Source organism: Astatotilapia calliptera, chromosome 22 (genome assembly GCF_900246225.1).
Source record: "Astatotilapia calliptera chromosome 22, fAstCal1.2, whole genome shotgun sequence".
Classification (NCBI taxonomy): Eukaryota; Metazoa; Chordata; class Actinopteri; order Cichliformes; family Cichlidae; genus Astatotilapia; species Astatotilapia calliptera.
Window position 1 is genome coordinate 19,955,696 of NC_039322.1, and position 14,213 is coordinate 19,969,908.

At 40.2% G+C, this 14,213-nt stretch overlaps 1 protein-coding gene across 1 annotated transcript in view; it reads right to left on the bottom strand.

Moving 5' to 3' along the window:
- Positions 1-14,213, bottom strand: part of kcnh8 (potassium voltage-gated channel, subfamily H (eag-related), member 8) — a 57,426-nt gene that overhangs the window by 26,279 nt on the left and 16,934 nt on the right. The window contains exons 2-6 of the mRNA XM_026157047.1: positions 10,182-10,415; positions 5,919-6,050; positions 3,003-3,130; positions 1,567-1,804; positions 1,309-1,466 (exon numbers count right to left, since the gene is read on the bottom strand). Coding sequence (XP_026012832.1) covers positions 1,309-1,466; positions 1,567-1,804; positions 3,003-3,130; positions 5,919-6,050; positions 10,182-10,415 — 890 coding nt within the window. The remainder of the gene's footprint in view (positions 1-1,308; positions 1,467-1,566; positions 1,805-3,002; positions 3,131-5,918; positions 6,051-10,181; positions 10,416-14,213) is intronic.

Consider the following 14,213-nt stretch of genomic DNA (forward strand, 5'->3'; position numbering starts at 1 on the left):
TTTGGGTAAAATTATGTGTTTTTGTGACAATCTGCGGGTAACAAAATGATGCACAGAAACCTTTTCATATATACACTTTCAGCGATAACCAGTGTATAGACACCCAATATATACATACAAATTACAGCACCCAGAATCATAGACTTGCTTTTGCTTAATTCTATACTTTTCCCTCTGTCCCCTTCTGTTTCCTAAACTTGTGAAATATGTACAAACATTATCTGCATTTTATAATACACAGAGCAATGATCATGGGAAAATGAGAGCATTATAGAGACTATGAAAAAGAGCAAGAAAGTGCAAGTGACACAAAACAACAGAAAAGTCACAAGATAGAATGCGAAACACACTAAAAACAGAAATGACTGAGACATATGACAAAAACAACAGGGAAACAAAAGAGAGGAACACCGCTGAGGCCCCATGGCTCATTTCGGTGAAAGATGGCTTCTGTTCTCAAAAGGGACATCAGCATGAATGCTCCTGTCCTTAGAGGAGACTTCACGCAGAACGTTCCTCAATTACTAGCCATTCCTGCTGATCCCAGCGGGGAAATGGAGGAACTCATGGCCTGGTACCCCTACACACAAATCCTGGCCTACTGAGCATGTGGTATTTCCATTAATAGAGTCTTGTATCAAACCGGTACCACTGCCTGCAGCAGCCTTTTACTACTCGCATCCTTTCCCTCCCTCCTTACCTTGAAAGTAAATATTTTTTTTCATTTTGCTGATTTTTTTCAAACAGCGGCCGAATTCTTCTATTAACCGTCTCCTTTCATAACACAGATCTGTACACTTTCTTCCTGCTCTTTAATACCTGTTCTGTTCTGAGCATTTAGTCAAACACGCACCTATTTGAGACTGGATGCTTGTGTGCATCCATCCAGTACTCCGTATTGAGCTTTTGATCCACTCTACAGCAGCTGAGTGAGCAAACAGTGATATTCAGCACAGTCAAAGCATCCCATTCTCTAAATTAGAGACCAGAGAACGAAAAGTTCTATAAGCAACCAATCAAAACCTCCCTAAAGTGCAATGCTTCAACTCAGTGACATCATTCATCCGGGGACAAGACAACACAGTCTACCTAATTGCTCCAGATCTCTGTTTCTTCCTCCTCTCAATTGTTCTTTAGGGGGATATGTATTTTACTAAAGCAACAGAAAAAAAAGTTTTAATGATGCAGATGTGATAGTTTTGTCAGTGCTTGCTCAGTGCACGTAATTAATATCCCAAAGAGACACTGAAAGAGCTCTGGAAACCAAATTATGTTGCGGTGTTAGGCATCGAGCCAGTTGCTACTCACCACGCTGACTTTCACGGCGTAGAGCAGGTCAAAGGGTAACGCGGCCACCAAGTCGATGATAAACCACGTGGTCAGGTAGTGGATGCATATCTGTCGTGCGTCGAAGACCACCTGGCCTGACTTGCTGACATAAGTGGTACGAAAATTGAAAACGATGTCTGGCAGTTGAAGAAAAAAGACACACACAGGCTTGGTGCTTATTATGAAGACTCAATTATTTACAAGTGACAATAAAACAGTTTTAAGACAGCAACCGACCTATGATGAACAATATCTCCACGGCAATGTCACTGACGGTTGTGCTGCGGGTCAGGTCGTCATCGTTACCGATGAAGCACACATTATAGGGCACCGTCACGGCAACGTAGAACGTGGCGAGCAGAATCAACCAGTCCCATCCTGCTTTGAATGTGCTGTAGTGTAGTAAGATGAATTTGGATTTCTTGGCATCTGCTACCTTATACTCAGGCAGAGCAGGTAGGTCGCCAAACACATTCTGGATGGGACAATATAAGGGGGAAAAAGCCAGTTTATCCACCTATTTCCACCTACAGTCAAGCGAAAAAGAAAGCACGCCTTCTTTTAATTATTCAGGTCATGAAGGTTTGACAGCATTTATTAATGCACAGCTCTCATAATGTTCCAACTTTCAATCAGGTTGATGTACTGGGCCATTGTAGCACTTTGATAATTTTCTTTTCAGAAATTCTGTTCAACATCCTGTTGCATGTCCCAATTTGGGCCAAATGTTAGCTGTTTGACTGCTAATGTCCTCATTTATGACTCTGAAATATTTTGGTATACAGAGGGGTTCATGGTCTCCAAAGTATCCAGCTCCTGTAGCTGAATTTCTTAGTCTTTACCCCCCATCACTGTGCTAAAGGTTGGTATGAGTTTGGCTTTCACCGAGTGTGGTGTTGCACATTATTGCCAAATATCTCTGCTTTGGTCTCATCTGTCCAAAGCACATTGTTTCTGCAGTGTTCAGTTTAGTGAGAAGAGGGTTTCTTCTGACAGCTCTTCCACACACGCTGTCATTGTTCTGTCTTATTCCTATTGTCTTTAACTTTAACATGTAGACTTTGAGATGTAGCTCTTGGACTTTTTGCAATACTCTGAGCATTGCACAGTCTGACCTCGGGGTGGATGTGATGGGACATCATGCTGGCAATTGTCTTGAATATTTTCTACTTGTGAATCTATTTCACTGTAGAATGATGGACTTCAGATGGTTTAGAAACGGCCTCATAGGCAGCAACAATTTCTCTAAGATCATTGCTGATGACTTTCCTTCTTGGCATTATGCAACACACACCTGAATTCTGCAGACCAACAAACTGCCAGAACCTCTTCTTTCATAGAGGTGCTCACACTTGCTAATATTCAGTTAATCAAGTACATTAGACCCTCTTTTTACCACACTGCTTTTGCATTTGACTTGATTTTTTGTTAAATAAATAATCACATTATTAATACAGGAATGAAATTACTCAAACTATTCATATTGTTGTAAATTCACTGTTTGTGAGAGATATTTGCTCCTAGCCCTTGAGTGTGTCCATTGTGCTTCACTAACAGCAGTTATCTTCTTAATTCCCAAATTGCACAATCTGTCCCCATCCACTTTTTAAATGAATCCTTCATCACAGTGCATCCTGTCCCATTGTTTGAAGAGGCTGATGATATGATGATACCTTGTTGAGTTTAATCTTGCTCTTCTCTCTGCTGTGTAGGTGCCCAGAGATGTGGTAAAGTACGGTACTGCTCCGCAGACGAGCCGAGCTGAAAGGAGAGCCTGTTTTCACCCTGCCGCGCCGTCGCTCTGGAAATGCACACAGGGAAAAATTAGTACACACCGCTCTACAACACTTTACCCCCCAAGGTTAACTGATGACTGAACCAGCCATTATACTTGATGAAATACATAATATTCTGCCTTGAATAGGAAAACATGAATATGCAGCAGTGGGAATAATTCATTTCTAAGCAAACTGTGTTATTTGATCAGAAATGCAAAGATAGTGAATGATATTTACAGTCCTTTGGCCTTTTGTTTGGTCAAAAAACATTTATTATGCTTTCATCCGCTGTACTGGACAAACCCGTTGACTGATAATGTCTTATTGTGTAAGTACCATCTCGAACAAAACAGTGCAATTTTCAGCTTTGATAAGTCGCCACTGGGGCAAAGAGGCAGTTCAGTAAGGTATATTTTCTGTGGTAAATTGCTACTGGTGTGGGACTGTGTGTAGCAGATAAAGTAGATAGTGCAGGATAGTGCAGGAGTGATGTGTTCAGACTGAGGAGTTGGGTAATGGGAGAAGGCACTTTATTGCTGCTGGGTTCTGGGCCTCATTCTCACCGCTGCGCACCCACAGGAAAGGACTAAGGCTAGATTGGCTTGAAAGGGGATAACAACGATAACAAAGCTGCAGAATAGAAGTGATAACTGCTTCTGAGTGTCCTTTGGAAAGTATATGAGTTCTCTGGTGTGTGTTGTGGGTGTGTGCGCGTGTGGACCACAGACAAGGAGAAAAGACAGGGCTCATCCATAACACGGTGCAGCCTTGGGGGACGCGACACGGCAGGAGCACAGAGGCAGAGACATTCTTATTTTTAGATCTAATGAATTTCCCTCCACTTTTAAAGCCATTCTTGTGTGGGTAGAGGGGGCACACAGGTAGGGAGGGGTGGATGTTGTGCATAAGTAGGGGAAGCCGTGGACAGATTGTAAAATCAGATGGAATAGATGAGAAACTCATGGAGGGATGCAGTTGTGAAAAAAGTACTCAAGGATGCAAAAAGTCAAGTAGAGGTGAGAAGCCGTTTTGCCAAAGGTGAAAATGTTTGTCATAAAAGAAGAGAACAAACAAAGGAATGACAGGAGATCGACAAGATACGCAAGAGTCTCGTCTTAAGCTTGAAAGTTTTTGAAGACTCTTCACCTCTCATTCAAGAGGCTTCTTCAGCTCTAAAAGCAAAAGGTGGAGGGTCCCACGTATTTAAACCCTGGTGAGTTGTCCCTCGAGAAGTGGTTGTTGACCAATATTAATCATGAAATAAGGTGTGAAAAAAGGTGTGGGTCATTACCACCAGAGGTTTTGGGTGAAACCACTGTCAGACCTTGCCCCACCCTATCATCTAACCTAATGAGGTTACTTGAAACATGATTTGTGATTTGGGTAAGGTGCTTGTGAACGGAAGAAAGAAGAGTGACCTTTACCCTTTAGGTGCACTTGTACAGTGTTGTCCTGTCGAGCTCGCTCTTCTATGTTGTGTCATATCTTTATGTAGTGGCTGTTTGGGTTTTTGGTTAAAGCATAAAGTTCAGGTCATCACTAAACGGAAGATCAGTGGTTCGATCCAGTCTGCATGCCAAATATCCTTTGGTAAAAATACTAGATGGCCTAAGTTGATCTCCAAATCATCCATGGGAGTGTGAATGGGTGTGACTGTTGGAGAGCCATTAACCATAGAAAAAAGTGCTTATATGAATGGGTGAATCAGACAATTTTTATAAAGCACTTTGAGTGCTCAGGTCTAGTAGAAAAGCACTATGTAAGAACCAGTCCATTTACCATTTGCCTTAGTTCACAGGAAGACACACATGATTAATAGTGGGTCTCAAACCCATTATACTGTGCTGTTTGTCTGTGTCAGAGGCATGCAGCATCAGCCTCTTTCCTTTTCTATGAAAAGCATTTCATTATATGGGCAAAAATAACTTTGCTTTCTGCTTCCAGTTCCGCCTTATTTACAGAGTAATTAGGCAAATCCAGAAGAGGAAGGTCTGAGATGAGAAACGTGAGTTTGCTTACTTCACAAGCACATAGATTCACACACATTGACTCTGGCTTTAGCTTAGCTTCTTTATGTATTGATGAAAATCACAAAAGCTGGAAACATTGATTGAAGTTCATTTTTAAATTCCCTATCAGACAGAACATGCTAATCCTGACCAAAGCACCTGAACAAAGACTGGTTTTAGATTAAAAAAATAAAAACAAAAACCGATCTATTGTCTTGAAATGCAAGTAAAGGCTTTATACATAATTTATTTAAAGACAGGGACTGATACAGTGGTTAGCACTGTTGCCTCACAGCAAGGTCTTGTATTTGAATCCACTGGACATGTGGGACCTTTTTAGGGTTTGTATGTTCTTCCTCATGCTTGTGTGCATTCTCTGTGGTAAACTTGCAATTATAATTTGACCGCTGGGATAGGCTCTAGCTCCCTGACGCTGAATTGAATGGATGGATGGATGTTATATTAACTCTTGGTCTTTAGTTTGCACTACAACCTTTTGCCCCACAAACCTAACTTGTACAGTATGCAGTAAAGAAAGATGAATAACAGTATAAGGGGACCTTACTACTTTCCATTGGAGAGATCAAATACACTCAGCTTCAACACATATTTTATGCAACAGCTTAAGGGGATTGTTTTTGTCTACATCATGAAACACCAGTTTAACTATTGAATCCGATGGATAAGCTGTGGCTGCTTACATTATAAAAATCCACATGCAAAATGAAGATTAAATATTTGGGGATTCTGGTCACCTCTCTTTAGAGGACATAACTTCCTGTACATAAATACACATACAGACCTTCCCTCTTGTCTTCTTGGATGGCTTTGACTTTAGTGTCAGTGATGTCCTTAAATGAAGCCAGAAAGAGCACCACGTCGCCTTTTTCGTTCTTAATTGGCACAATGTCCAGCAGGCACCAGAACAACACAGCTGAAAGGGGAAAACACACACAAGATTTACAGTTTGTGCGTATACCGGTGTGTTTATGCAAAAGCAACAGTTCCAAAGATTTAGACTTATTAGTGAGCCTGTCTACAGCTGGATGCCCCTCGGGGGAAGCAGAGACTTTAAATAGATCAAGCCACTTTTCTCCAGGCACAGCAAGAGATGAACCCATCTCTGAGGTCCCATCTCCTGCTAAATAGATTCCTTGTCAAAGAGACTACAGGTCAGTATTGTGGGCAATGTTTCTGATCAGAATGAGTGTGCTCGTTGTGGTTATTGTGCACTTGTTAAACGATTGATTTACCAAAGGAAAGTGTCATAGGAGACAGATTTGTGCATCCAGAAAATACAAGTAGACCACATTGTATCCTTTTGTATGTACTGTAGATGAGCCAAAAAGTTAACAAAATGCATACTGTGGAATTATCTCCAGCCTGCCGTCTGCCTCAACTTTGTGGAACATTTCTTTTTAGTTCATTGTTTTGGTTCCACAGATCAAAACTTTGGGACTGTTTTTACAGCTCTCATTAAAAGCCACTGTACGCTGCCTGCCGAGCACCGAACAGCAAACAATTAGGAGCATGCTAGTGAGCACAGTGGAGCATTCAGTAGCTAAGGGACAGATGTTTTTCACAGAATTTTGATGAGACTACAGCAGATTGAGAAGAAGAGCAAATATTGGGCTTGGATGGACTGAAAATTTGAAATGAAACTAAATCGTGTTTCGTGTCCTCTGGATCTGCATATGTGCAGTTGTCTGCTTATGAGTTTACTCCATCAGCTTAAAAAGTGATCAAGTCAGGGCTGTATCTAAAAGCGAGTTTGTGTTCCTTAAGGACCGTCTGGAAGTCTTCTTTATGTTAATTATTTAATCACATCAAATTATACCTAATCCACATCAAGCTGGGGGATTGTGCATGGCTGGCAGTAAATAATAAGGACAATATTTAAATAAACCTAATCTAGGTAGGTAGGTGAACATTTTAGTTCTTTAAAAGGATTCGTCTTTTTTTAGCACACAATGTCACTGTGACAGTAGAGATCTTTGCTCTACCTTTACTGCTTTTCTGCTCAGTAATTAGAAATGAGTTGTTGATCAAGAGGGATTTCCCATGGAGTTCCCTCCCATCTCTCCCACTCACTAAATCCCCCTCACCTCATGATAACTAAATCTCAGTATTTTTCGTCTCCCCGTGTGTACGTGCGAATATCTGTCTGCCTGCAAGACAAGGCAGCACTATCAAGTACACAGTGAGAGAAAGAGCCTTCTTGATTGCGATCATGCAGTGTTGGCTTTTCTCAGGCAGACAGACGGAGGACAAACTGAGTCAATCAGCCGCGTTTACTTTCGGGACGCTGCTGTGACAGACGAAAACGAGAGGGATGAGGCAACACAAAAAGGCTGAGGCAGGGGAGGAAGCAGCAAGATAAGGAACAGAGACATAGAAAAAGCGGTGACAAAAGAACAATGTAGAGATGGTAATAAGACCGGGACTGAAACAAATGGCATTGCCATGAGAGAAAGAGAGAGAGATGAAATGTAATAAAAGGGCTGAGTGAAAAGAAAAGGAGATGGTGGCAAAGACAACAAAGATGCGGGTAGAAAATCACATCTGTGATGCTATTAGCAAAGCTGTGTATACCCTGCACGACCTGCTGAATTTGCTTTAAAAGCCAATCAAAAATAAACACATGCAAACATGCTAAAAAATCTGACATGTGCACGAATCACCATCTCTGTTTTACTCGTTTTGAGAGAGCATGCAGCATGGCAAATCATCTTCACAGCTGCTGTCAAAACAGCGTAATCACAAACAGCTTTTGATCAGTTCACACAATGGTGTTTGCAGATCTCTCAATTTCTAAGTCCTCTGCAATATCAGACAGATTTGTGTGTTTTGAACATCCTCTATTAGGCGTGCACTAAAGTGCAGTAAATATGTTGCATGTGCATGCAAACTTTATTATAAACAGCAGTGAAAAAAAAAACAAAGCAGGTAGTAAGGCAGTCACACCTGAGTTCTACTTATTGCCAAACGCACGGGTGCAGGAACATCAATTACCCCATGACTAGATACTAATTGGACTTTTATATTAGCAACCCATCTACACGGGAAGCCTTTAGAATCTCCTCTGTGGTTGATTCTGCTGTGTATTGCCTAATTGATTTTGATGTGAATTTGATGAATGTTGTGAGTTTTGAGTCGATATCCTTTTGGGCTCCTGCAGATGTCCAGGTTTTTAAGATTTTTGTGACTGGTGGAGCATCACTGGTGAATATTCCACTCATATCCTAAGTGGAAGCTAGTGGAAGCAAGTAGAAAAAAAAGCTCTTTTTGGTTAATTAAAATCTTTTTTCAAACCTCGTTTTAGTCTTTAGTTTACTTTTAACCAACTACAATAACCTTCTGGGCAGGACTCGAGATGTGACAGAACATGTAGGTAGTACAACATCAGTCAAAGGAGAAGTTGGACTTCTACTGCTGACTTTTACTCTTCTGGAGATGAAGAAATGTGTGCGGTAAAACCAAGATGGAAAATAATGATTTAGCATCCAATAATTTGGTTATTTATAATATTTTTCTGTCTTTCCTCTCACACCCAACCAGTGTTGGTGGAGTCTGGTTCTACTCGCGGTTTCTTCCTGTTAAAAATGAGTTTTTCCTTCCCACTGTCACCAAGTCCTTGCTCACAGAGCCGTACCATTTCTTTCTACTATTGTTGGGTCTTTATCTTTCAATATAGTGTCTTGAGGAGTTGTCATGAATTGGCACTATAAAAAAAAATGGAACTGAATTGAATTGAAAGTAATATGATGGTCCTCTCAGCTGTAACCTCATCTACAGTATAGACTGGCTGAGCCCAGTGCTGTGTAAATTGATGGCAGCTTTAGAGACATTGAACCAACACTGTTTGTTTGAATCAATGTTTAGAAACAACAGCTCGTAAAGTGACAAGCTCATTTGATCGATTTAAAAACATTAACAGCTGCTGGAACTTGCGGTTCTAGCAGCTGTTGCAGGCTCCATCTCCGTGCCAACAGAAAATAATGTCGAGGCAGGTTCATTGCTCACCACTGATCTGTTTGGACAAAACAAAACAGAAATCTCCACAACCGAAAGTGAAAAATAAAGCAATCCAGTCAGATTATCAAGGAAGAGACTTTGCCCAGTTGCACAAGAACAGATTTCTTTTGTTTCCACAGACTTTATCAAATGTGTCATGTTGAAGGCTCAGTTGGAAACTCACGAATGAGCCCTAATGTGAAGTGAAAGAGAGACACTAAACTGATAAAATGAATAACTTTCCTCCTGGATTGTGACAGAGGAACTGCTGAGGTATTCACTAAAAAATACAACATTTGGCTGTCTGGGTGGAAACGTGTTTTTCTAATTATTTTGTAGATTCACAACTGGATCTGTTAAAAAAAAACCCAAACAATAAGAAATAACAAAAACTCTTAAATGCAGGGGTACATAGCACCATCTCAGCTTGTATCACAGCAAGTGTGTAACTGCTGGCACCCTGACGATCTCATTATTTTGACTCCATTTTGTTCATTGGCCGGCTCGCTAATCAGCGAATCACACACCGAACCATACTGCACCACAGCTAGTTTCTGGTCTCGGTTTAATTGAAGGAGACGGGGTTAAGGAGTCACTAGCAGACAGCTATTAAAGTTTAATATGTCTCAGAATTAAATAATAACTGTAGGACATTCCCGACTGGTGGCTTTGTTTAATCACCATTTAATGAGAATGGCTCAATAAAAGAAGTAATACATCCATGCCTTCTGCCATTGCTTCATCTATCGACTGGCCCATCTACGCCAGGTTAAATTGACCTTCCTCAGAAATAGCCACACACAACTGCCATCCATTCGTGGAAATCTGAAAGACAAAGTACCCCATGGTGCAGTATCTAATAGCTTTCTGAGCCTGCCTACCATCTATGATTCCACAACCTAATTGGCAAATGGTAAATAAAGGCTCAGACTCTGCACTGCGTTGTGAAGCGACTCGGCATGAGCTGAAAACAAATGATAAATGAAGGGAGCCAACAATAATTGAGCATGCAACTCAAATACTACAGCTAGGAAAGTGACATTTGACTGACCTGTCTTTTTGTAGAACATGATCTCATCCTTAAACTCTTTGCGCTCCTCCAAAGCCTCGTCGATGCTGAGGATGATGCTTTCGCTTGTCTCAGGACCATACAGGAACTTACAGGCGCAGCTCTTCTGCATGACCTCTGCCCGAGAGAAGCCTGTGAGCTCACAGAAGCCATCGGAGCAGTACACAATGGGAAACCCCTTCGACACCTGAGCATTGGCCAGGATGAAGTTGCTGTCTGCAAGAGAAAGAAAAGATAGAAAAGACTATTATCAAGGTTATGGTAGAATTTTGTTTTGTTTCTTTTTTTCTATTTACCTGGAAATAATGAATGCCTTTTATGAGGTTTCTGCTAAAAAGGAGAAATAAATGGAGAGCTCAGGATAGCTTAGTTCAATTCATAGCTCCTTTCCAAAGAAAAGGAGTAAACTGTTACATTTGGCCAGTGACCGAAAACAGATATAAAACAGAACTCTAAGAGCAAATTTCATTTTAATTCTTCTTTATTTTGCTGCTTCAAGAGGCCCTTCAGGTCCCAGAACCAATCTCCTAGCAACCAAAAAAATACACCATCTAAATTCACCATTGTTACTAACATTTCTTCTTTTTCTCCTCTTTACCTTGGTGCTTGGGTAGTAGTGTACAATTGGTTTTAAGAGCATTTTCACAGAAAACAGTAGTTCTGTATGTCTGAAAAAAACCCATTGATGAACCAAAGCACTAAGGAAACTAAGAGACAGCCTTTATTGCTGAAAAATGAGGCCAATGCAAAAGTGTCTCTAATGGCCACTTGAAGCTCATTCCAAAGGCGAGTCTGTCCCAACAGATTCCTACGACGAATTCAAGAGTATTAAAAGCATGTTTACAGGCTGGTACAAAAAGCAGTTTGGCCTTTATTCTTCCCCGTTTTATAACAACAGTACAATTTAGTGAACTTTTTTTGTTTTAAATAACTCATCCATTTGGTTAAAGCCTATAATTAGGGGTGTGGTTGCACTGACTGCTTTGGGTCCTGACAATTAATTTATTTCTAAAACTGCTTGTACCTTTGGGGGCCTCCTGAAGTATTTTAATGGAATTATCTGAAAAATGACTGACAAGGAAATTTGTGCTTCAGTTTTTTTGTGAATGAAATTCTGCTCTTTGATGAGTCTGTTACTTTGCACTGTTTAGCAGATATCTATGTACACTAGTACAGTTTATGGGTGCAGCTTACTAGCCATGGTTGGTAGCATTAGCTGATAATTTGGTGCTCTATCCTCTCATCTATGTGCTATATGGACAAAAGTACTTGGCCTTCTACATTTTATGGCTACAGGAATCGTTTGGCCATCGAAACTCATGCCATGAAGCTTCCAGTGCACAGTCTCTGTGCTGATGTTAATGGCAGAGGAGGTTTGGATCTCTGCAGTTACTTAGCGTTGCAGACCTTTATGCACTATGCACCTCAGAACTCAGCGAATCCACACTGTAATTTTATGTGGCAGAGTTGCTGATTCTTAAAAACAACACAGCTTACAGTTAACATGGAACAAATTTGACAAATAATCAAATTTCACACACAAAGTGTCAACACTGGCATCCTATTACAGTATCATGCTCAAATTCAGTGAGCTCTTTAGAATGAAAGCTTGCAAAGGCCGATTGCACCTGATCTGAAAAATTAAGAGGTGTGGCTTCATACTTTTGTCCACATAGTTTCCAAAGCTAACATGGAAATGGTCAAGACACTAACATCAAGGATGTCAGAATGTGCAGCCCAGAAGCCAGTGGATGACATCACGGTGGGTATGGCTGTCTTTTTTATACAGTCTGTGTACAAACCCCAAATTTGCTAACAGATGCCAGCATGCTTCAGAAAGCCAGAAGGAAAACCGCAAATGGGTGTCAATTTATTATTATTTTTACCGGCCCAAATGCCTAATATGAGACATCTTTCATATTGCACACTGCCATCTCATCCATATTGAAATGAGAAACTAGCTATCATCATTTCTTTTTTTCTGGAAAGCTGAACATTATGAACAGAAATTTGGCCTGCTCATCTGTGGAAACTGTACTGCCAGCACTGGGACACCAAAATGCTTTTATCACCACCAACTTCTGAAACTTCAAACAGTATAAATGGAATCGTTTTCAACTGGTCAAGGAGTGCCTCTCTAGCTGTTTCAATGACTTGCTCTCACTTAGCCACTGCAGTGATATTTTAACACAGAAAAACTAATTCTGATAGGATGGGGGTTTTGTTTTGTTGTTTTTTTAGCTTAGACACATAAAGGCCTGTGTGGGTAAAATAAAGGTTATTTAACTAAATAAATTAGTGATTTCTGTGTAGAAAGAAATATGCCTATGAAACTCCTTGAAAGTCCCTGGCTTTAATAAACACTGATTTCTCATTTGTAATACTCTTAGTGAGAGTCGTGTTAAAGATAGGCCATGGGCTCAGGAGAAATTTTGGTAAAGAGTGAGAGAAAAATCTGGAGAAGGGGATCACTAAGGGAGACGTGACGTGATGACAGTGAAAAAAAGAATCACTGTGCTGAAGTCTATCACAATTAATTAGCCCATTTGTGTCTAACTCTAAATACCCAGTTGAAGTGGACCAGCTGTTTCTACCTGAATCCATCTATTAAGGCACACAAACATACACCCATGTGTGCAAACAAACACCCACAGTGGCAGGATTGTGCAGAATGATGCTGAGCTGTGCTGACAGACAGCTACTGTTTACAGTACAATGCCCATTATACACGACAGTTGACTATGCTGCTTTGACGGTTTCTATAGTGCGTGAGTGTCTATAGGTCTATGTATTTGCGTGTCCACTGCTGTAATTTGATAAGCAGTCAAACCAGCAAATCCTTGTCCATGAATTACACGATGAAGTAAGAATACAGATACATGCATGGCTTCATTTGGTATTGAGAAATTATACAGAACCCACACAAATTTTGAGACATTTGTATAATCAGAGCAAATAAATGAGCTGCAAGCACTTTACTCGATACACCAAACACAAACCCACAAAGTGACACGAGCTTGTTTATAATCACTGGCTGACACATCCTGCAAAGTGACTTGTTCAATTATGTTTCATTGCAAAAATCAATTTTCTGCATCAGTAAATCTTTTTTTTCTTCATTCCAGGTAATTAATAGTTTTATGTTTTATGTCAGGGTTTGTTGAAAGCAGACACCTTAGATCTGAACTGGGAATTCAACTACAGGGAACAAAAATCTTGTATGTGACACAAGAGGAACGAGCAGCTTGTTCCTTTTCTCGAATCCCATCAAGAAATCAATAGTTGCTTCAGCACTCTGACAGTGCTCACTATAAAAAAAACATAAATGTCATTATACCCGATGCTTTTAGGTTATTTAATAACAGAAACACACTTGCTTATTAAAGCTTTAGTACTATTTCCATCATCGCTATTACTTATTGTTTAATATTGGCTAAGATGTGGGAAAACAGAACAGTAACAGGAAACTGTTTTGGACACTCACTAGCCTCTTTATTAGCTACACCTTACTAGTACTAGGTTTTACCCACGGTTTAATGGTGTTTATGCCAAGTTCTGATCGAATGTGCTACAAAGCACAATCCCACGTTGAAAGTTGCATAAATCAACTTTCTTCCTCATTCTAATTCTTGGTTTGAACTCCAGCAGGTTCTCTTTACCATGCCTAAATACACTGAGTTGCTGCTGTGTGATTGGCTGATTAGATATGTGAACTTTCCAAGTAGTTGAATAGATGTACCTAATGAAGTAGCTGGTGAGTGTAGTTTTGGTGGCAATTTGAACTGTAATAACCAATAAAAACAAAAATAGTCTTTAGCCTTTCCAAGTCCACAAGTCTGCTTGGGTCTGTTTGATGTAAATTCAAAGAATAAAGAGTTCAAAGAATAATAGCAATGACTATATGACCATCATGTCTCTAGTTGTCTGTGTCCAAAACAGAGTATAATCTATTCTTTAATCTGTCTTAAAATACTTTCTGGCTATTTGAATACCAATACAGGAAAACAAGTAATT